General features: G+C 35.8%; 1 protein-coding gene across 2 annotated transcripts; it reads right to left on the bottom strand.

Moving 5' to 3' along the window:
* On the bottom strand, positions 1-25,959 carry LOC106871226 (uncharacterized). Of its 2 annotated transcripts, none has more exons than XM_014917577.3 (3): positions 7,132-7,221; positions 4,293-4,505; positions 1-1,922 (listed from the first exon to the last, which is right to left on the bottom strand). In XM_014917577.3, exons 2-3 carry the CDS (start codon positions 4,473-4,475, stop codon positions 1,683-1,685), a joined length of 423 nt encoding a protein of 140 aa, XP_014773063.1. In that variant the 5' UTR covers positions 4,476-4,505; positions 7,132-7,221; the 3' UTR covers positions 1-1,682. The 2 variants fall into 2 exon arrangements, with proteins under 2 accessions (XP_014773063.1, XP_052828142.1); XM_052972182.2 differs by lacking the exon at positions 7,132-7,221 and adding an exon at positions 25,841-25,959 and having other exon boundaries at positions 1,545-1,922.
* Positions 25,960-25,997: the final 38 nt, after the last annotated feature.

Below are 25,997 nucleotides of genomic sequence, written 5' to 3'. Positions count from 1 at the left end.
TTTTGATATAAAATAAAATTTTATTTATCACAGCATAGACATAGATGAGCTTCAAAATCCTTGAACTCTAACTGAAACAATGAAAATCATTCATGGTTTTTATTGTAGACAATACAGTGAACATGTTTGAAGATTTCCACATTTAAAAAAAAATCTTGTCAAAGAATGAAAGGGAAGCAATCATGACTTTTTTTTGTAGGGTCTCAGAGACTGGAAAGACTGATGAGGAAAAGGAGGTGGAGGAGACATTGACAATATAATGGTGATGATGGTGATGATGATGATAATGACGACAACTACGATGATGATAATGACAATGAAGATGCTGATGATGATGATGATGATGATGATGATGATGGTGAGGGGGCGGTAATAAGGATGATGACGAGGGTGATGGTTACAGTGCCAGTGGTAGTGGTAGTAATGAGGAGGAGGAGGAGGAGGAGGAGGACAACAATAGTGACCATTATGATGATAATGGGGTTTTAACCCCTACCATGCAATTCATTCTATCATTAAGGGGTTCTTAGCATGATGGAGCGGCTGAGCTAGTAGGGTGTCGGACGACCATCTTGGTAGCCCCTAGTTGATAACTGACTCCAGTGATACAGGTCTATATTTGAGAGATGAGGAATTATTTACATTTGACGGATATTTGTCCTCGTTTTGTTTGTTATTAACACGTTTCAGCTGGTATACCCTCCAGCCTTCATCAGGTGTCTTGGGGGAATTTCAAACCTGGGTTCTCATTCCTAAGGAGCACTGTAAAATCAGTGTGTGTTTCATCAGCTTACAATGTTATCTTCAAGTATTTCCATGATATTGGAGCATGATGGAAGTACTTACACTGTGGTCATGTCTAACCTCTTGACAATTCCAAAGTGAACCAGATATAGATGAGATACTTGAAGACTTAATGCAAGTTAGTCAGGCTCAGTGAAAAAATAAGATTTTTCTCATTTTCAATCAAACCTTGACTATTTCAGAAAGAATTTTTTTTTTTTAAATACAGGCTGAATACAATAAGTCTTATAGTGACTTTCTAAAGTTTCATGGCAATTTTCCTTGAAAAGTTTGTTAACACAGTACTTCTAAATATTATGGTCTATTTGAAGATTCTGGAGAGAATCTTTGTGCAAGAGAATTCATCACTACGCATCTTGTAGTATATTTCCTAATGATTCTTTTTTCATGTGATTATAACCAAAATATTCTTTTGTCATTTTGCAGTAGAATCAAAGGTTCTTGGAAGTAAAACCATTCTGTAGTATTATTGCTGAAGATTCTCATGTTTTAGAGCAGTTTTCTTTACCAATTTGTTACCAAAAGACTTTTAAATCTTGTGGTATGCATCAAGATTGTTGAAAGGATAGTTTTAAATAGAAATCATCTTTTTACCACAACAATATAGTAGTGTCTTTCTTGAATGTTCTGTGCTGTTTTCTTCAACCAGTCTGCTACTAAAATACTTTTATCTCTTGTGATCCTCTTTAAAATTCCTGAATGGTCTGTTTTAAACAGAAACCATCTATTGACCACAACAATCTAGTAGTGTCTTTTTAAATGTTCTGTGCCATTTTCTTCAACCAGTCTGCTACTAAAGTACTTTTATATCTTGTGGTACACTTTAAGATTCTTGAATGGACTATTTTAGATAGAAACCGTCTATTGACCACAACAATCTAGTAATGTCTTTCTTGAATTTTCTGTGCTGTTTTCTTCAACCAGTCTGCTACTAAAATACTTTTTAATCTTGTGGTACATTTAAAGAATATAAACATTGATTCTGTTTGACTGACAATCAAATAATGTTTGCCATTGAAGGCAACTAGCTGAGAATCAGAAATACTTTTTATGCAATATGTTATTCCCATTAGTGAAACCATCTCAACATCTTGATAAACAAAACAGCAAATTATTTCCTAAAATAAAAACAAATAAACAAAAAATATAAACAGTTTGAAATTTTTAATTAATTTTATTTTTATATATTTAAAAAGCTCTTTTTTTTGGTGTGTGTGTGTGTGTGTGTGTGTTTCATTCATTGTTTATTTTTTGGTGGGGATGGAAATAAAAATATAAATATTAAACTGTTTGTCTTTTTGTATTAACAAGAACATACTTGCAGATATATGAAGGACAGATAAGTGCGCATGTGTGAGTATGTATGTGTGTATGTGTGTTTGCATGCATGTGCATGTGTGTGTGTGTTGTCAATAGAACAGTAACACACTTCCAAACAAACTAATTCTGCAACACAGGTTCACTTTCTACTCGAGAATTACATCCCAAGTTATAATCAAAATGTGATGGAAATTATTCCAATTTTACAAAGTTCCTTTACTGCTCAGAGTGGTGATCCCTGATTCCTCAGAAGGATTTCAACTCAGAAAACAAGGTTATACAGCTAAATACTGCAAAAAGTATCCCATTCTATGCTCACCATCAATTCTAAATAATTATAATAATTATCTCAAATTTTGGCATGAGGCTAGAAATTTTGAGGGGAATAGATTAGTTATTTTTAGGTTGCTGAGCCCATCCCACTCAAAAGGTTTCTGAATAAGGGTTGTTTAAGGATGTTGAATGAAACACCCATGTTTCTAAGGGTGAATTATCCAAACCCCAAAGAATTCCTCTCAACACATGGCTATGATGCTCTTCCACTACTTCTGCTTGTGATCAGAGATGCACATATCGTCAGCTAGCAAGGAATATGCTCAACTGGTTAAGGTCAAACAACTGACAAGAAAATCTGTGGTATTGAGCAGAATATTTGCTGTAGCCCATCTTTTTATACCAAAACAAAACAATGTACATGATAACATTTCCAATCAGTTAAGATCAGAAGCTATGAGAGCCACTGCCTGATATTGCATGAGGGCATTTAATATTATTATTATTATTATTATTATTAAGGTGGTGAGCTGACAGAATCATTAGCATGCCGGACGAAATGCTTAGCAGTATTTCGCCCATCACTACAGTCTGAGTTCAAATTCCACTGAGATCAACTTTACCTTTCATCCTTTCGGGGTCAATAAAATAAGTAGCAATTGAACGCTGGGGTTGATGTACTCAACTCATCCTCTCCCCTAAAATTGCTGCCCTTGTGCCAAAATTTGAAACTATTATCATTATTGTTATTTACTTTTAATCTTCATGTTTGTTACAATCACTTGCCGAGACACACCCAGCATCCTTGGGCAAGTGAAGGATAGGAGATGTTACAGTATGACTGAAAATTTGGAGAGGGGAAGTGGCAGAGGCAGTAGCAAAATTTTGTCATGTAATACAACACAGACATTTAAATTGATAGGGTTTTTCCTAAGGACGTAGGCAGTACTTGTCAGCACAATCTTTTAGGTTTCTCTGAGACATGGTTCTCCTGAGATGTTATCTAGATGTTTCTGGCATACCCTTTTTATCATACCAAGGGCACCTACAATAACAGGAACAGTCATTATTATTCTTATCATTATTATTTTCTCTTTATCACAGGTTTTGTTGGAGCTCCTGGGGTCTTGCATACAGCCTACGATACCATGCTATTCATTCATTTCAGCTACCTAATACTTTCCTGATTATTCTGGCCATGCCAAGGAGGCAAACCTTTTGTAACAGTTCTACTGCGCACTCTATTCCAATTTCTTTTATATTCCTCTTAATGCCTTCCAATACTGTCCCAAGGACCAAATAATAATTGGCACTATCTTCACCTTCATTTTCCATAGCCAGGCTATTTCGTAGTTAAGAGGGTTGTATCTATCTATCTTTTCACCTTACTTCTTGACTATTCCTGGGTCATTCTTCATAATAATAGTTTTTGTTGACTAGCAGTGTGTCATATAAAGGTAGGTCGTATTAAACTGAGAAATTGTTTCATTCACACTTTTCAGAACATTCCATACTATAAAAAATGGAAATGGTTTTCAACATAAAATGGAAACCATTTATCAGCCTCATTTTCCCTTCTAAGACTGGCTGTTGAATTGGTGAAACTGTTACAAAGCTAGGCGAGACACTTTTCCCAGCCCTCTAACAACCTTCAGTTCAGATCCACTCCATCCCCCAAAAAGACAACACTTCTGTCAGGATTTGCAACCAGCAGACATCAGTAACTTGAAAAACTAAAAGAAACATAATTTCCTTGGCTCAGTTAGATAAGCAACTGCCTCCACCATCACCACCACCTTATAAAGCTTATATTGGTTATATAAGAGTTATATTGATTTTATTAAATTTCTTTTGATTATATGAGATTTATATTGTCACCATAACAAAAGTCTTACCTTAAATTCATTCATGTTGATATGAAATTGGTGAGATACAGCAATCACATTGCCATTCTTACAGACTATAGCACCTTCTTTCAACTCCCAATTTCGCAACTTTTTCACTACATGGTGCAACCATTTCTTCCATGCAACAGTTTTGGTCAGATAACCAATTGGAACAAATACAATATCATGCATCTTTCTAATAAAAAAACAATGCTCGATTATCTGAAAAAGAAATAGAAAAAAATATTAAAAATAATAAAAATATGTGACATGGTGTAGTGGAGGATGATGGTGGGGGAGCAAACAACAGTTTGTTTACTCAGAACTAAGAGTACAAAGAGAATAGAGTTATCTTTTAATGCTATCATTGCCATAATCTTGTTGAATACATTGTCTTTCATTCAATTCATTATGAAACAAATGAAGAATTTAGTAAAATAATGAAGAACTTAGTGAAATAATTTGGTCATTGTTAATTTGGTCTTTGGAACATAAATTAACATGCAATTTTGATGGGAAGTTTTAATTACCATATTTGACGGCCTATATGTCGCATCTTTTTTTACCCAAAAATGGCTTTAAAAATCCCCTTGTGTCCAATGCACTCAATGTAGGATCAAAACTCGCTCAAAACAGTATGTATGTTTACAAAACGTGTACTGCCATCTATTGGTGAGCAATCACCTACGGTATGTTTATATCGAATGTGGATGCAATAAATTGCTTAGAATTACCGGTAATAACAAAGTTATACAGGTAAGTGGAGGAATTAAAACATTATTTCAGTGCTAATTTATTTTACAAAGTATAGCCTAGGCTAGGGTACATCCTGTGCAATCGTGTGTCTTATAAGCCATCAAATACAGTAAATATCTTTGAAGCAAGAAGCTTGTATTGTGAAACCAGGATCAGTCTCAGGCAACTTGGTATAGAAATGGTAAAACAGAAAGTTTGTACCATAGAACCAGGGTTGGTCACAGACAGATTAGTACCAAAAGGGTTAAATTTTAGTATCTTGGCCTTCATATCATAAACAGAGATATCCTTTCCTTACAAACATATAAAGACATTAGGTATATTCTTCTTTGTATTTTGGGTTGCAATTTGGCAGAAGTAGTGGAATGATATTGAAGACATGTAAAAGTTTCATAATTGCTTTTTAAGTGTCATGGCTTATCTTTTTTGTTTCATGAGTGGTATATTAGGCAAATTGGGTATCACTTTGAAATGTCTTGTGTTATTACCTTCTATAGAGTTGGAAATATCACAAATAAGAGTATTAATTCCTCCTATACTACCCATGGGAATGTCTGTCTCACATCTGCTTAACACCATTGAAATTAGAGATAATTACCTATACTGTGTTACATCATTTGAGTAGAAGAGAATGTTTGTATTTTCTTCTGTGGTGATGATGTATATAAATGTATCTTCATCATTCTCATTATCCTTATCATTGTCATAGTCGCTGTCATTGTCATTTTCACAACCACTTTTCTTGATGGTGCAAGTTGCAGCAAGACTTATTGAGGCAGAATTCTACAGCTGGATGTTCTTTCTGCTGCTTCCCTCCCATAGTTTTTCAATGATATTTTATTGCAATGGTTAAAAGACAGTGCTACAGGATGTATCAATTACAGGGAATATAAACACAGCATCACTGTTCTTTCACTCAAACTGCATCATACAAACACACATGGAATATAATCATACAAAATATGCAGACACATACATGTATGTATATGCATGCATACATAATTACATATACATATATTCATAAATATATACGCGTTGGGCTTCCAATCCACTCACCAAGAGGGATTGGTCAGCCTAAGACTACAGTTGAAAACACTTGCTCAAATATCACACAAGGGGATAAAATATAGAATCTGGAAACATCATCATCATCATCATCATCATCATCATCGTTTAACGTCCACTTTCCATGCTAGCATGGGTTGGAAGATTTGACCGAGGACTGGTGAATTGGGGGTTCATGAAAATTTTTCAGGGGCCATGAAAAATTGTGCTTCAGACCAGTAAAGTTTATGTGCAATAAAATTGTTTATAGATCCACAATATACAAAATAATTTTATAATTTTTATACAAGTCCTAATAATATTTAATTATAAATAATTTAATTTCTAAGCATCAAGTGACTATGGGGGAGTCCACCCAAGTAAAATAGGAATCAAAAGGGTCCATAGGGAACTATTAAGTAACATTACTTGGCAGGCTGCATAGCTTAGACATCAGGGAATCTCTCCAGGTTGATCTGTTACTTCTCCACATTGTGAGGTCACAGCACCGGTACTATGAACACATGGTTAGAATGCTGCAGGAAAATGTTACATTAAGCACACTAAATAGGGACCTACTCTGAAACAATTAACAGGATGTCGTTATAATAAGTAGTTAATTAATCAAACAAAGGAGTTAATTAATTTGTTAAACTGCAATAGTAAAAGTTAGCTCTTTACTTTATTACTGTTCAGTTTTAAGTTTTCTCAATTTTCAGGTAAAAATTTGTTTCAAATTTTGGCAGAAGGCCATCAAGTTCTGGGGAGGAGTTAAGTCGATTACATCAACCCCAGTGCTCAAGCAGTACTTATTTAATCGACCATGGAAGGATGAAAGGCAAAATTGACCTCAGCAGAATTTGAACTCAGAACATAAAGATGGACAAAATGCTGCCCAGTATTTCACCTGGCGTGCTGACAATTCTGCGAGCTAGCCACCTTTTTTTGAGGTAAAATTAAAAGCAAACGTTGCTGTGCTGAAATAAATAAAAAAATTTAAAAAAGAAAAGTAGAAATGTATCATTAGCCGGATAAAGTCTTTACTTACAGTTTTAAAGAAATGTCTATTATCTGTACAAAGCCTCTGTGTAGAGTGTGGGAGACTGATTCAAATGATTAAACATGGAGAATGCTGACTGATTAGGTTGAACAGAGTAATAAATATATAGGTTGCCTTTTTTCCTTTTCTCCCTCTCTCCCTCTCTCACAAACACACACACATACACACACACATGTATGTATATAGGTATTGTATGTATATTTATATATATATATATAGTCATATGTATATATACATATTCATATGCATATATATATATATATATATATATAGTCATATGTATATATACATATTCATATGCATATATATATATATATATATATATATATATATACACATACAATATGTATATACAATATATATATAATCATCAATGTTAAACAATGATGATGATTATATATATCTTGCACACGAAATACACATACGAAATATATATATATATATATGAATATATATATATATGCATACATACATACACACACATGTACACACACACACACACACACACATATTCTCAAAAAGAGATGATAGAACCACTTAATTATTAGTAATTACTGTATTAATAATTATTTTATCTTTCTCCTCTGAACCCACTTCAACTGATAATCTTATCAAACATGAATATTCTAGAAATAAATGAACCTATTTTTAAATGCATATCAATCAGTTTGTTGGTAGTGATGACAGGAGAATATTCAGAGAGACACACAACATTACTCGTTTCTTAAATATATTTTATGTTTGACCTCTGCTTAAAATAGAATCAACAGCATACTTTTATCTGGTATTATTAATTAATGCTGTTGTTGTTGTTTAACCTTAGGCTATCACTAATTGTGTAGATCTCTGACCAAAGATAGTCCAACCATAACAATCCAGTCAGGGGCTGAATTAGCCAATTAATCAATTTTTATTTAATACTTTGTCACCATGTCTTTGTTGAAAAAAACTACTTGAGCTGGTTGGATACTATCTATAGTGTTTCAAATACTAGCTTAATAATGACAAAGTTAGTTTATGAAATTCTTCATCATTTTCAAAATTAATTAAATCGAAGGTAATGTTTTTCAATAGGTAACAAAAGAGTTAAAAGTTTTCTTCTCTGTAGGTAAAAAAAGCTTATAAAGAGTAAATATTTTCTCCTAACCAAAAAAAAAGAGAAACAAATCATCTACCCAAAATTCTTGAATGTATAAAAACTCAAAGGTATTAGGGTTCATGAATTTAGATACTGTTCTACATGTAGAAGATATAGAATAGTTAACGTAGCACCATATTTGGTCACTTTATTGCCATAAGTTAACAGAGGACCAAATTTGGCAAATCATTGTCATGAGTCTGTCACATGTTCTTTTGAGATTTTTCAGTGCATTTCAATTTCTTGTGCACATTAACTACATGTGTGTGTGTGTGTGTGTACATACATATGCACCCACATATATGTACACACACACGCAGATAGATAGATAGATAGATAGATAGATAGATAGATAGATAGATAGAAGTAGATTCATCATCATCATCATCATCATCATCATCATCATCATCATCATCACCACCACCACCACCACCACCACCACCACCATCATCATCATCATCATCATCATCATCATCATCACCACCACCACCACCACCACCACCACCACCACCACCACCACCACCACCATCATCATCATCATCATCATCATCATCATCATCATCATCATCATCATCATCATCATTTAACATCCATTTTCAATGCTGGCAAATACACCAACCAGATAGACTTCAACTTCGGTAGACAAGCAACTAGTGTCATTTGGATAAGAAGTAAAAAAGCTGAAAGGCAAGCGTCAAAGCTAAACACGAAGTCGTTCTGCTGTTATTATCAAGAGTGCTCAGGACACTACTGCCAACAAGGAAGTGTCCATATGTAATATAGAGAAAAGGAACTGGTTTTGAACTCTGTAACATGTATCTAAAGTAAGGAATTAACATGTGAAATATGAGGCATGATATGAAAAGGCTGACAAAGAGGAAAGATTTCATAAGTAACAAATACATGGGAGTTGTTAACAGTAAGAGCAACCAAGAAATGAAGTCTTTTAACTGTTCAGAAGGGTCATTGGAAGTGATTGATGGTTTCTGCTATCTAGGGGATCTAAGCAGTAGTGGAGAGGAGGGGCAAAAATATACAGTAACTAGAGTAAGGACTGGCTGCTCTTCTTACTAAATATCATCCCTTTCCTCTACAGAATAATTTGCACCATTTAAAAAGACATTATTTCATTTCCCTTTCTAGCACTGACTTTTGAGAAAACATGTGAATAAAATCTCACAAACACATATGTACAAAGAAAAAAATTAAAATCTATTTGAAGTTTTACTCTTTTTTTACTCTTTTACTTGTTTCGGTCATTTGACTGTGGCCATGCTGGAGCACTGCCTTTTAGTTGAGCAAATCGACCCCAGGACTTATTCTTTGTAAGCCTAGTACTTATTCTATCAGTCTCTTTTGCCGAACCGCTAAGTTACGGGGACGTAAACACACCAGCATCAGTTGTCAAGCGATGTTGGGGTGACAAACACAGACACGCAAACATACATATATATATATATATATATATATATATATATATATATATATTTAGATATAGATATATTTATATAAAGGGCATTACTATACAATAACGCCTCACACCCTTATATAAATATAAATATATATTTCGGGAATAAATGATGAATTTTTTCCCTTATGAGGTTTTTTCACGCTAGCTACTTGATAAATTCTTGTAAAAGAATTCGTCCTATTATTGAATTTATATATATATATATATATAAATATATATATATATATACATGCATACGACGGGCTTCTTTCAGTTTCTGTCTACCAAATCGACTCACAAGGCTTCGGTCGGCTCGGGGCTATAGTAGAAGACACTTGCCCAAGGTGCCACGCAGTGGGACTGAACCCGGAACCAAGTGGTTGGTAAGCAAGCTACTTACCACACAGCCACAAATTTTTATTCTTTTTGTACACCAAAAAAAGAAAAAATTATAATAATGTATTAACATTGGATGAGATGAGCCTCCATCATCAAGGTATAGAAGATCTTACATTTCAGATCTTAATGCAGATAAGTTCAAAGATGAACTAAATTTTACCAGCATTATTACAGATTACCAAGCTCCACAAAAAAACAAAAACTGTCATTACTACAAATGACAAAATATTGAGAGAGTTTCAATGTTGTTCTTGGTGTAATTGTAGTAGTCGTAAAAGATTAACTGATTGTTGTTGTGTTGCTGTCACTGATCGTTCATCATGGTGGTGATCAGTTCAGGTCAGCTACCATTCACATCTGTTCACTGTTTGTCTGCCATCTGTAAATTGAACAGATTTTATTGATCATATGGATAATATTCTAACAAGTCACAACACGTGGTTGCTGAATATTCTTGCTACACATATATGAAATTTTACCTTAATTGATGTTAATTAAAGGCTATTATATTCTGTCTATATCCTGTCAATATATCCAGTCTGTACCCACAAATCATAGGCTGTCTACTGCTGAGTGACACCATAATTATAATAAGAGCTCTATTTTCTATTGCTATGTAAGGGACAAAGTAAAATTTTAAAATAAAATTACAACCCACTGTCATAGTGATCCCTATGAACATCCTTTTAATTTCATGCATTTTATTCTTGTCTGAACTCTTTAACAGACTCACCATAATTTATCAACGTTGCACCAGTAGAATAAGGAAATGAACATTGAGATATGAACATCTGTTGGTAAGGAGTGAGACACAAGAGGGAAAAAAATCATATCGTTCCAAATCATTCAACTTGTGATGATTTACAGTGAAGGGGATTTAAAATGCAATATTCATTCATCTCTTGCTGGGTATTTGTTCAAAAGAAGAGCAAACATATGTGTTGATTGTAAAGTTCCTTTGTATAATTAGTTAATCAAAACCAAAACCAGATAAGCTACAAAACAGGGGATACTTTATCAGAACTTCAGTTTGAAGGGTGTAGTTATCTATTTTAATGAAGTCATTGAACTTTGACATTTGATCTTCAGCAATCTTGATATTCCGAAATTGGTCAATTAATTAAGCTCGTCATATCAAAGCCTAACATTCATCTAAGGTAATCTTTTCTTCCTAATCTCAAAAGTCCTCTAAGACACAATTTATCTACAGCTTCTACTGTGCCAAATCAATAGGAGATCTTTCTTCCCTTTTCTTTATAATGTTTTAGTCAGGAGGAAAAGCAATGTCCATGACCCTTTACAGGGCCTTTGAGACTGGTAGGTGGGAAGGAGGGAAGTATCTTCAAACTGGAGACCTGGCCTGAATACATGCAACAGGGTGGACTCCCCTAAAGACAATCAAACTTCCAGGGGGGAGGTGTTAAATCAGGCAACAGATCAACTCTGCCAATACTTTGAAAGGATGTTAGTCTTTCTCAAGTAGATTTGCCCAACTTAAGAATTGAACCCAATACAACAAGAATGCAAAATACTAATTAATTCCAGTGTTGCCTCTATTAACAGTTGTATTATATACCACCGTGTGGCAGAATATGCTACCCCTATGTGGTATAATGTACCAGCAGGTAGTAGTATATACCACTCTGAGGAAGTATATACCACCATGTGGTACAATACGCTACCATGTGCTAAAATATACCAACCTGTGGTAGTACGTATTAGCCTGTGGCAACTACTTACAATTTGGTGGAATAGGTTTCCCATTTGACATGAGCTGACTGAGTTATTTGAGCTGACTGAGTTATTTGAGCTGACTGAGTTATTTGAGCTGCCATACATACAAGACAGCAGCAATAACAATATATAAACCTCATGTCTCTTGTTTAGTTGTCTGCTACTTTACTGATAGTCACCTAGTCTCTCAATGAATTGAGGAAATACATAAAATGTTTAGTACCAAACAGCGAATGCTCCAACTTATAGCATATGTGTATGTATTTATGCAGACAGCAATATAAATTAACTTAATAAATGCACTGTGATGATGTTAGTGTCAGAGTAAAGTGTGAAACCAATTCTATGAATAATGTACAGTGTGAAAATTGCATATTGTAAATATATCATAGATATATAAATGTTGATGTATTCTTTTTGTATATTTTCAATTGATTAAGTATATATTTAGGGCAACTGTTATTCTATAAGCAGTTGATTGTGTGCTACTGTATGTGTAAAGGATCACGTGTTAATATGATAATTTTTTAATGAACTCTGTCTCATATGACATGACAAATACATGGTCGATGGGATCTGAATTGGTGTCGATTGATCCTGACCTTGTTTAGAAAAGATTAAGAATGTTACGCAGCCACCACTAGACAACAAGAAAGAAAATACAATTGAGAGATAATAATGAACATGGTGTTCTGAAGAAGATAACAGAATTATTTTTATCAAGGGCAACTCCTGAAATTATATAGATGGTGACACTTATGGTTCATTGGAAACAACTGGAGGACATCTGTTTCAGTAAAAAACAGAAGAAGATAGCAAATAATGCGAGACTTAAACGATGGCCTTTACAAAACTAAGTTCATATCTGTGTGACAAGAATCCTTTGAGTTCATTACAAAATTTCTGTATCACCTTAGTGACAGGTTGTGAGTTTGTTTAAGATTGGTTAAAGTGATAAAAGTATTCAAGAGGACCTGGTGCAAGTGAATCTCATTGAAGAAAGATCAAGAATATTGGAATGGCTGCAGTTGGGATATTATTTTCTTTGTTGCATATGTGAACTTCATACAAAAGCAGGAAATGATATTCAGTTTTAAAAAAAAGTAGCTATTTCTTATGGAATACAGCCAAGAACTACTGAAACTTACCACCTGACCAAAATTAAGAAATTTTCTTATAATGATGGTTGTTTATCAATAAGCTTATGCATGTGAGACTCTGTGTGTGTAGGAGGGATATGGATCTGTAGGTGTGTTTGCATGTGCGACCAAAACACTTTCTTTCTTATCACCTTCTTGGTTAAGTAAGTCAGAATTCACATCATCCCTGGAGAAATGAACTGACTAGGCTGCTAGTTCAACCACCAATTCTGAAGATATAAAATAGAAAGTGTGCAGCAGAGTGAAAGAAAAGAAGGTGGAAGAAAAAAAGCATTAATTGGCAATTAAATATGCCTTTGCATATGTGTGTGTGTGTACTCATGTACAGACTTTTGTATACTTATATGCACCAATAAAAATAAACTCAGATCAGTGCACTCTTGACTGTGACCTATTCCTCAGAACAGCAGATGTGGTGTCAAAAAGAGGGATTTCATGATGCTTTTTGAAAATGACATTGCTATTATTACAAGAAATGAGATCAGAATTTTGGCTCATGCAGACTAAACCAGGCCTAGACTTGAAACACTTGAAATAAGCGAAGATAATGGCATGAGTGATGATAGTACTATCTTTGCAACAGTACCTCTCATGGTTTGAGAAGCATCTTTTATGGTGATGTGGAATAGGATCAAACCTAATTGGAAGAAACCTTTAGTTACAGGAATCCGTGTTTTCACAATATACGGAACCATTGTTATGAATATTATATAGTGTGAATAATTGCATAATGAGATTATGTCATTGATATATTAATACTTATGCATGGCATTTTGGCTGTCTATATATATCTGGGTACAAACATACAACCTATCACTTGACTGAGACTATTAACAGTAAAGGTTCACACATGAAAACAGGCAATATTTGGATAAACTCTTTATCACACAACACAACACTCAAAACTTTCACTATAGTTCAACCAAAACATATCATTTTCATAGTTTATTTTTCCTTTGGGCGGGGAACAAAAGGTTCTTCTTAAAATGCGATTTTTTATATATAATGTTGTTATAAGTGGCTATGAGAGAATTGTCAAAATTATGTGTTTTGGTGGGGATAAGTGAGATGTTGTCTAGAATGTTTGTATGTGTAGGAGTGTGACATAATCTCAAATATTTGAGCAGTATTTTAATGTTAGCTTCACTTGTTGCAAGTAGAGGGCTGGCAATTATTCTAAGTTGGAATATATTCTGTTAGAAGGATATGGTCTAGACTATTGGTTCTCAACGATTTATAGTTTAATGTCCCTTTTCCCAGAATGGCATTTTACAAACACCCACCCCTCGTATTTTACAAAAAAATAACAACAGATTATTTTAATCAAACATAAGCTAATTTGGCACAGCAGTTTACTATCTATATTTTCTTAAGCTATCCCAGCCAGTATGTGTCTCTATTTAGATATTTGCTTGGACTAGTGTCCCACTATATTAGATTTTTAATGGAAATTACAAAAGAACATGTTGTTGTTGGCACTCCGTCGCTTACGACGTCGAGGGTTCCAGTTGATCCAATCAACGGAACAGCCTGCTCATGAAATTAACGTGCAAGTGGCTGAGCACTCCTTAACATAGTTCTCGGGGATATTCAGCGTGACACAGTGTGACAAGGCTGACCCTTTGAATTACAGGCACAACAGAAACAGGAAGAAAGAGTGAGAGAAAGTTGTGGTGAAAGAGTACAGCAGGGTTCGCCACCATCCCCTGCCGGAGCCTCATGGAGCTTTAGGTGTTTTCGCTCAATAAACACTCACAACACCCGGTCTGGGAATCTAAACCGCAGTCGTATGACCGCAAGTTCGCTGCCCTAACCACTGAGCCATTGCGCCTCCACTAAAGAACATAAGAACTTATATAAAGAAATAGTATTGGACCTTGATACATCACCAATAATATATTCTGTTCACTAATAACACAATGCTCTCTTCATATTTTAAACCCAGAATGTTTTTTTTTTAATTTTAATGATTAAAATATAACAAATATTGTATCTGGTTTCAAAATTTTATTTCTAAGAAGGGTCACAGCCCTCTAAATACAGTGGCCCCATAGTACCCTCTTGACATTTGCTTCCTCTTTGTGAGTACACAACATCCCAAAGTGAGTGGTACCACCCACCTTAAGAAGCTCTGGTCTAGACTGCTTGACTGTGTAATAAATATAGCCCCAATAAATCTATAAACAGAAGGGTCATGGGTCAATAGTTGTTCAGGGCTAATAACTTTGTAAGGTATGGAAAGGAAAACCTGGTGTTTGTTGATGTTAATGTTTTAACACTTTAGGAGTTATGTTATATACAACTTTACAATATGTACAGTGCTCGAGGTGGTGAGCTGGTAGAACTGATAGCCTACTGGGCAAAATGTTTAGCGACACTTCGTCCGTCCTTACAATCTGAGTTCAAATTTCGCCATGGTCAACTTTGCTTTTCATCCTTTCAGGGTTCATAAAATAAGTACCAGTTGAGTACTGGGGTCTATGTAACTGACTTATTCCTTCTCTCAAACTCGCTGGCCTTGTGCCAAATTTTTTAAACCAACATTTACAGTACTCCTTACACTCACCAGAATCATCATCATCATCATCATCGTTTAACGTCCACTTTCCATGCTCGCATGGGTTGGACGATTTGACTGAGGACTGGCGAACCAGAAGGCTGCACCAGGCTCCAATCTGATCTGGCAGAGTTTCTACAGCTGGATGCCCTTCCTAACGCCAACCACTCCAAGAGTGTAGTGGGTGCTTTTACGTGCCACCGGCACAAGGGGCAGTCACACAGTACTGGCAACGGCCATGCTCAAAAGGGTGTCTTTTACATGCCACCTGCACGAGAGCCAGTCCAGCAGCACTGACAACGACCTCGCTCGAATGATTTTCTAGTGTGCCACCAGCACAAGTGCCAGGAAGGCAACGTTTGTGAGAGTTTTATCAGAATATTTACAGAACACCTGGTTCTTACCAGGGTAACTTATATAACTGTAACATTGTGGAAGTTACACCAGATACACCTTTGCAACGCATGTTGTACTCCTGATGTTCACCAGAGTCACTTCAATGGGAGCAATATATATATATATAACATTACTTCCATTGAGGAAACCTAAAAGTTACAATTGGAGAAATCAAAGAATTTATCAGTTCCAAAATACTTCTAGGTGATGGGGGAAGAGTATACAGAGTATATTTCAGATAACATGTTTGTTTGTTTTATTTGATGGTTGACTGAGGTGGTTGAAACCCTTCACTTGTAATGTCTTCTTCATGTTCTGGTATTAAAACAAAATCATTTTACCCCACCTTGATTTTTTTTTAAGTAAACTTAGTCAATTGTCCAGTTTAAAACATCACCCATGGCACTTTGGGTATTTTTAGCAGAGTCCAATCTGTTTCAAACATTCAGGTTAGGTTGTAGGAAGAGCCTAGTTAAGATTTGCACTAAATTTTCCCAGTCTAACTTCAGTTCTCAACGGGTACAGTATTTTACCGATTCCGAAAGAAAAGCAAACATATTTTCGGCGAGATTTGAATTCTGAATATACTGATCCGAAAGAAATGTTGCTCAGCATTTTGTTCGACACGCTAACGATTCTACCAGCTTGCCACCTAAATTCACCAAATAATAATGTTTGTAGGAAGAATCGGGATTTCGTCGTTCAGTTATTTTGATGACCGATACAAAATAGCTAGAGTTACCTTCCTTCACACTTTCATTATAGCTTAAAAATATAAAATAATCATGGGAGACTACTCATCTAGAGAAAATGTTATTTTGTTGAGTCATGTCCCGTTATTCGCTATTTCTCTGTGACAGATATTTCTGAAGATTTTCCTTTGGGGGACAACAAAGAAATGTTTAGAAGTGATTTTAAACCCACCCTAAGTATATTGTTATGGTATGTATTTGATGAATATAAAATTATTTCTTCCTTTCTAAGTTATTTTGGAATTAGTGACCAAATTCTCTTACGAAAAAACAGCCAGTTGTTTGCAGAATCAATTGGAATTTATAATTTTATTGAATAAGTCAAAATGCAAGCAGAATCAAAGTTTTAACAAATAGAATTATTTATCTTTTATATTTCGCTTGTTTCAGTCATTTGACTGCGGCCATACTGGGGCACCATCTTGAAGAATTTTTTGTCGAATAAATCGATCCCTGGATTTATTTTCTTTTTTTAAACCAGATACTTATTCTATCAATCACTCTTTGCAAAAAAAACTGCTAATTTACGTGGACGTAAACAAACCAACACGGGTTGTCAAGTGGTGGTGGAGAACAAACACTCACGCACACATATGTATCATCATCATCATCATCACTGTTTAACGTCTGCTTTTAATGCTGGCATGGGTTGGACGGTTTGAGTGAAAACTGATAAGTTGGTGGGCTGCACCAGGTTCCAATCTGATTTGGCAAGGTTTCTACGCCTGGATGCCTTTCCTAACGCCAACCACTCCGAGAGTATAGTGGGTGCGTTTTACGTGCCACCAGCATGGGTGCTATTGACCTGACACCAGCATCAGCCACAACTACAGTCTCACTTGGCTTGACAGGTCAACACAAGCATGGTATATCACCAAGGGTCTCACTCACCTGTCACAGTCTCCATGAGGCCCAACACTCGAATGGTACTTCTTACATGCCACTGGCATGGGGGCCAGTCAGACGGCACTGGCATCGGCCACGACTATGATTTCACTTAGTTCAACAGGTCTTCACAAGCAGTGCATATCACCCAACGATTGAAGGGTGCTTTTAATAGGCCAGTTATGCGACACTGGCATCAGCCACAACTACGATTTCACTCGGCTCAACAGGTCTTCACAAAAAGGGTGCTTTTAATGGGCCAGTTAAATGACACTGTCATTGACCATGGCTACAATCTCACTTCTCAGTGTATCTCCAATCTCAGCGTATCTACAATCTCAGCATATCATCAAAGGTCTCAGTCACTTATCATTGCCTCTGTGAGGCTCAACATTTGAAGATCATGCTTCACACCTTATCCCATGTCTTCCTGGGTCTATCTCTTCCACAGTTTCCCTCCACCGTTAGAGTGCAACACTTCTTCACACAGCTGTCCTCATCCATATGCATCACATGGCCATACCAGCGCAGTTGTCTCTCTTGCACACCACATCTGATGCTTCTCGAGTCCAACTTTTCTCTCAAGACACTTACACTTTGCTGTGCATGCACACTGACATTACACATCCAGTGGAGCATACTAGCTTCATGTCCTCAGCAGTCACAGCCCATGTTTCACTGCCGCATAGCATGGCTGTTCACACACAGGCATCATACAGTCTGCCTTTCACTCTAAGTGACAAGCACTTTGTTCCCAACAGAGGTAGGAGCTCTCTGTACTTTTCCCAATTTATTCTTATTCTAGCAGCTATGCTCTCAGAGCATCCACCCCTGCTACTGACTTAGTCACCTAGGTAATGGAAGCTATCAACTACTTGTAGTTTTTCCCCATGGAATGCGATGGAAACTGTTCTCTGCACATTTTCAGTGTTTATTGCACCTGAGCATTTGCCATACACAAAAACTATCTTCCCAGTTAGCCTTCCTTTGATATTGTTGCACCTCTTATGTGTCCATAGCTTACACTGGGTACATCTTATGGAGTTTCTACCTACGCCTTTTCTACAGATCAAGCAGGGCCGTCTACAGAGATTATGGAAAATGCGAGTAAAATGTATCCCTGTAGTTATAAAGACATTAGGAACTGTTCCTAAAGATTTGAACAGATGGATAGAGGAAACAGGCATAAAATGTAGTTTAGCGCAGCTCCAGAAAACAATATTATTAGGAACAACTAGAATACTTAGGAAGGTTCTTGACATCTAAGGTTACTTATAGCCTGATGTTAGGAATTTTTTCCAAGTCTAATCTGTTGGGTGTAAACGATAATAATATTAAAAATGTTCTCTTCCTGCAACATTTTGAAATTACTCTACATTTGACAAGATGGAATTTAGTGGAACTCATCTGACTTGTGGGTTTAAGACTGACCTGGAATTCCTGCTGCAAAGTTCATATAATGTCAATGAGCGGATATGTTCACCTCCCCCATATCTAGGTCATCATTCACATTAAGCTCTCTCGTTATCATCCTGGGTCCATTGTCCTTGAATTATTTTGTGGATGGGTGTCTTTGATCTATAAACAGAGTATTGAGTCCAAACAAGGTCACACATCTGTAAGACAGTGGTATAATAGCTGATTGACTCAACACCAAAATATAACTGATACTTATTTATCGATAACCAGAGCAATGAAATGTCGGATTCCTGACACTTGTTACAAATTCTGCACATTTGAGAAAAAAAGCATTAATGTGACTGAATACATTCTATAGACTCCATCCATATGGACATGAAATAAAAAAAATAAAATTTTTAATATTGGCACAAGTTCCACAAATTTCTAAGCATGCCATATACCTAAATAAATTAACCCTTAGTATATACTCTTTTACTCTTTTACTTGTTTCAGTCATTTGACTGCGGCCATGCTGGAGCACTGCCTTTTGTCGAGCAAATCGACCCCAGGACTTATTCTTTGGATGCCTAGTACTTATTCTATCGGTCTCTTTTGCCAAACCGCTAAGTTACGGTGACCTAAACACACCACCATCGGTTGTCAAGCGATGTTGGGGGGACACAGACACACAAACATATACACACACATACATACATATATACGACGGGCTTCTTTCAGTTTCCGTCTACCAAATCCACTCACAAGGCTTTGGTTGGCCCGAGGCTATAGTAGAAGACACTTGCCCAAGGTGCCACGCAGTGGGAATGAACCCAGAACCATGTGGTTGGTAAGCAAGCTATTTACCACACAGCCACTCCTGCGCCTATATGGCTGATATTTTATCAGGTCAGCCCCTAAATATATATCATAACAAGAGATGTAATAGAAACTATATTGTTTTAATTATGCTTTAATTACCAGTCATTTGTAGAGTGTTCACTGAAATTTATTTCTTTGATCTGGAAGCAATGAAATACTGAATCAACCCTAGAAGGATTTTAACTTATAACGTAAAAGAGTATAACTAAATATTTAATAACATCTAGACCAACACTCTAAGGTTCTTTTACCTCGTTGCTTCTTCATGCTTTACCCTGACACATAAGGCAACATGAAATATAAGGCACTCAAGATATATAAGGCACTCAAGGCACATATAAGTCAATCAAGTCATATAAAAGTCAATCAAAGTACACTTAAGGCACACAAAGCAGTGATGTCACTCAACAAACTGCTTCATGAAGGTCACAGTTAGCTCTCAATGTGCACGCAACCATGTGCTGCCATCTGTTGGCATGCTACAGAACTAGTCCAGAAACCTTTTGATGCCACCTCATACAAATATCCTAAAGGTTCTTGTGCCTAATGATATAAAAAAAATTAAAAGAAAAAGAAAAAAACACAGAAGCTTTTGTAACTAAAGGCTTTGTGTCTAGTCAAACTGAATTATATAAAATATATCTTTCATTTCATTTGAAAATAAACGAGGTTAAACTGACAACAGTTCCCAAAATGTATCGTACAAAATACAACAGAAATTTAATTTTCAGCATTTATCTGTTTTTGAATGTCATGTCAGATTTAGGAGATGTCAGGTGGGTGACTATATCTGCTGAAATAACATTATATCATCTATTCACCAGTCATTAGCATTATTCCCTATTCACACAAACTACCAAGGGCTTTATTCTTCATCATTTTTTTTTTCTCAATTTTTTTTTTTTTGTTCCAATGTCATTTTCTTGGGGTGAAACTGAATCATTAAGTAGGTTTTGTCTTTAATGTGAAATAACACTGAAATAGCAAAGAATTAAAGGGGAAGTGTATGTATACACTAACACACACATATCTGTGTACACACACATACATACATATATATATATATATATATATATATATGCGAGTAAAAATAAATACAAAAAAGGTGGGGGTTTTTTGTATGATTGTGTATAGAGGAATATATTATTTTGCTTAAAAGAGTTCCAACACTGTCTGTTTTTTATGTTTTATTTATATTCCTGCAGAACTAATGTGGGGTATAGAATATGGAATATACAATATATAATATGATATACAATATACAATATAAAATAAAATAAAATAAAAATGGATGGCACCATGAAAGAAAGTATTGAATGTAGATGAAATATTGAGTGTTCAATATAAAGGATCAAATATATAAATATATAAATATAAATATATATATATAAAGGCGACTCGAGTTTCAGGGCTATTTCCCTTCGTCATGGCCGGTATGACAGACTTTAACAGACTATATATATATATATATATACACATACGTACACATACGTAAACATACATATATATACATATACATTTATAAATAAATATAAATATATACACTCATATATATACAAACACATATATATATATATGCAATATGTTACATAATGTCAACACTTTATTTTCTAGCACAAGAATGTTGAATATAAATTCAGTAAGTGAACTTTTCTTTCCTCCCAGTGAAATATCAAAATGCATTGTCTTCTCTCATTATTGTAATTTGGTGACTTCTTTTGCACAGAAGTACTTTATGTCTACATTTCTTTGCTGGTACATGTTTAAATGTGCACTTTCTGAAAATGTGGTTGCACCTTGCTGCTCGTCTTGTTCTCCTTTTTAGTAACTTTTTATGATACACTCTGTGTACCTAATCAGTACACCTCTGTGTCCCTCAGTCCACTTAGTCTAAAACTGGAATATGCATTGTATGTATGTGTATATATATATATATATATATATATATATATATATATATATAGAGAGAGAGAGAGAGAGAGAGAGAGAGAGAATATATATGCATACATACATACATACACACATACATGTGTTGGTGGTATGTAAAAGGCACCCTACACACTCTGTAAAGTGGTTGGCATTAGGAAGGGCATCCAACCATAGAAACCTTATCACAACAAACAACCGGAGTCTAGGCATTCTAAAGATGAATTATTTCGATTGTTGCATGAAAAGTGGGCAGAAATTCCACAAGAGACAATCACAAAGCTCATCAGTTCAATGCCAAAAAGAGTTTCTGAATTAAAAACTGCAAAGAGAATGTCAACTAAAAACTAAAGTATGTAGTCCTACCTATCAATTACATTTCAATTGTTCGCTTTGCGTATTAAATAAAAGATTTTGAAAATTTAAGGTGTCTATTTACTTCCTGCATGTCTGTGTGTGTATATATATATATATATATATATATATATATATATATATATATATATATACATATACAGTGGTGGGCACAGTTCCGCTAATCTGCTAACAGCTAATTAGCGAAGCTAACTTTTCATTTAGCAGATAAGTGCTTCTGCTAACTTTGGAAACTGTTGGTGGACCAATTAGCTTCTTGCTAACTTTAAGTCCACAAACAAAATTCATACATTTGTTCCTGTCTGTTGTGGCTATGCCTCAAAGAGTCCGTCAGGCATGCTATTGACTGACTACATGTACATATGACAAGACATGATCGGATGACACAGCAGCAGCTAGCTGAGAAGCATTGTGTAATTCTGCAGTTTTGAGCTGTGTTCAGTTACAACATTGTCACATTACAGACAATCTTACAGTGTCAGTGAAAGCATTGTACATTATCAGCTTATCAAGTTATCGCTTATCATTATGGAAGGTGAAGATGTTTTTGTTTGGCCTGAGGATGAAGAGCCTGTTGAGGAGTCTGCAATTGCTGTGGGTGAGTCAGAGGTCGCTCAGGTTGAGAACCAGCAGTCTCAGAACCTGTGGCCCCCACCTGGAGAACTACTTTATCCTTGTTGTTTGCTGGCACTCCGTCGCTTGTGATGTCGAGGGTTCCAGTTGATCCGATCAATGGAACAGCCTGCTCATGAAATTAACGTGCAAGTGGCTGAGCATCCACAGACACATGTACCCTTAATATAGTGCTCGGGGATATTCAGTGTGACAAGGCTGGCCCTTTGAAATACAGGTACAACAGAAACAGTTGTGGTGAAAGAGTACAGCAGGGTTCGCCACCATCCCCTGTTGGAGCCTCGTGGAGCTTTAGGTGTTTTCGCTCAATAAACACTCACAACGCCCGGTCTGAGAATCGAAACCGCGATCTTATGACCGTGAGTCTGCTGCCCTAACCACTGGGCCATTGCGCCTCCACACTTTATCCTTATGTCAAAGGATAAGAGGAACACCAAAATCCTGTACTTCAGGTGTGTCACATGCCAGCCCAAGGAGATCACCATCAAAGGACAAGGGGCGAGCCTCTACAACTTGAAGTTGTGTATCAAAAGGAAACACCCAGCGCATGCCATCCAGTTTGAGGAGAGGATCGAGATCGGCTCTTCCCGTGGGAAACACAGGCAATCTTCTGGTAGCCAGTCATTGCAGCCATGTGCAAAGAAAGCATGCCAGCCCAGCATTGGTGAGGTATTTGCCCAAACTGCTGACACTGGCGTCTGTCAGTTTATGGGGGACAGAAGGATTGTAGACCTGTTTTTCGAAAACATGCTACAGCTGCATGTAACGGAGTCCCCCACTTTGATCAGCCTGATCAAGATGCTGAACCCCCAGCAAAATGTCGATGTTCTGCCGCACTCTGGGAAGGATGATCTTGGCCAGCCATAAACAGATGGAGCAGTATTTTACAAGGTATTCACAAATTAAAATTATACAAGATTATTAATTATTATGGCGTACTTCATATTTTCTTAATTTAATTTAATCATTTATTAAATAATTATTTTCTTAAATAATGTAATAAAATGTATAATAGCTAATTGAAATAAATGTGATTAAGTGACCATCATTCCATCCCTCATCTCAGTTATTCATCCTCCACCACCACCACCACCACCACCACTACAAAGCGTCACCTATCAAGGTTGTGTCACTATTTTCAAAAGTTTAATAACAAGGCTTTGAATTATAAGCAATATCTCCATGAATTCAGAACAGCCGAGTAACAAATGTCAAACCACAATGTATGATTTCTATAAACAAAATATGGTTATAAGATATTGCGATCAAATGTCCTGCCTCCTTCCTACCCACGAAAATTGTACGAACCACATGCTCACAAAAACCATTGCAGCTTGCATGGAGATATGGATGAGACGCTAGTTCTTTGGGATCTGTTTTTAAAAGTTTTAGAGCCAAAAAACCAAACTGAAACTAAATTCATATGATAAAAGTTAGTGATTATCAGTTAGCATTAGCTTCTAATTCTTTTTATCTGTTTAGCGGTTTAGCTAGAGGCAAATTTACCTTATTTTGCCCCAGCTAAATTTGTCTTTCGTATGTTCAAAGAGAACGGTGATAATTTTCTGGAATAGTGTTCTGAATATGGTATAATATATTTAATGAATTTAGAGAAAGTCATCTGATTAGATGATATAATTTTTGTAAGGCGCAGGAGTGGCTGTGTGGTAAGTAGCTTGCTTACCAACCACATGGTTCCAGGTTCAGTCCCATTGCATGGCATATTGTGCAAGTGTCTTCTACTCTAGCCTCAGGCCGACCAAAGCCTTGTGAATGGATTTGGTAGACGGAAACTGAAAGAAGCCTGTTGTATATATGTATATATATATATAACGTGAGAGAGTTAGGGGTTGGGGGTTCAACCCACTAAGGGATAGTATCTATCCAGTATACTGCTGGGAGGGTACCCAATTATTGCTACACTAGAAAGGAATATTCGGATAGAATGGGGCTTGCTAAAACTAGGCCGAAACAGCTGTAAGATTAAACTTCTGTTCATCCTCTAATTCCTTATGTACTTTGTACTTCTATATGTAAACCAGGTTGGCAAAATAACATAGCCTGCCATAGACACCTGTGCTTTGGTTCTTTCTTTCTTTTTCTTTCTTTTTTTGTCACTTTTGCTATGAATTAAATTAATGAATTCAACGGGATACACCATCTGCAAGTAGTTGGGTTCAGCATATTATCCTCCATTTTCTAATTGTTATATATATATATGTGTGTTTGTGTGTGTGTGTGTGTGTGTGTGTGTGTGTGTGTGTGTGTGTTTGTGTGTCTGTGTTTGTCCCCCCACCATCGCTTGACAACCGATGCTGGTGTGTTTACGTCCCCGTAACTTAGAGGTTCGGCAAAAAGAGACCGATAGAATAAGTATTAGGCTTACAAAGAATAAGTCCTGGGGTCGATCTGCTCGACTAAAGGCGGTGCTCCAGCATCGCCGCAGTCAAATGACCGAAACAAGTAAAAGAGTAAAGAGTAAAGAGTATTTGTAAAAAAAAAAAAGTCAAAAATGCAATAAAAACTCATTGTGTTCCACCCACCTATACTAATCGATTAAATCGAGAATATATTACTGGTATTGAATTTATCGAACCCCGAAGGAAAGTCTAATAAAGCTAGATTTGAACTGGGAACGTAAAGAGGCTGAACTAAATAGATGCTGCAATATTAAAATAGCTTCTTTTCTTCTTTCTTTTTTTAAGCTCAAATCTACCTCCCTGTCTAGATATGCAGAAAAAGTATTCGTTGTTACCGCTGTTTTATGAGAACGAAAGAAAAAAAAAACTTTTGCAAGTTTCGTCCTCTGTGAAATAAATTTTTAAAATCTACCGTAAGAGAAAAGAATAAGTCATAATGATACTTATAGATAACAACAGACAAGAGTTTTACAGAAGTATTTTGATTTAAATATCAAAGTGTTTTGCTTTTTTCTTATTTTTTTCATCTGAAACAAATTTGAAAAAAAAAAATTAAATAAATAAAATAAAATAAAATAAACAAAAACTTTACGGTTGCTTCCTCTCCCTTTCTCTTTCTGTCTCGCTTCTCCTACCATTGTGAAAAATACTAATAACAACACTACAAAAGATGGACAAAAAAATAAATAAATAACAGCAAGTCATGTTGACCGATGAAGGAAGTGACGGAGAGGGAGGAGGAAAAAGTT

Source organism: Octopus bimaculoides, chromosome 12, assembly GCF_046866305.1.
Source record: "Octopus bimaculoides isolate indiv1 chromosome 12, ASM4686630v1, whole genome shotgun sequence".
Taxonomy (NCBI): Eukaryota; Metazoa; Mollusca; class Cephalopoda; order Octopoda; family Octopodidae; genus Octopus; species Octopus bimaculoides.
This window is presented reverse-complemented; position numbering and strand designations above follow the sequence as displayed.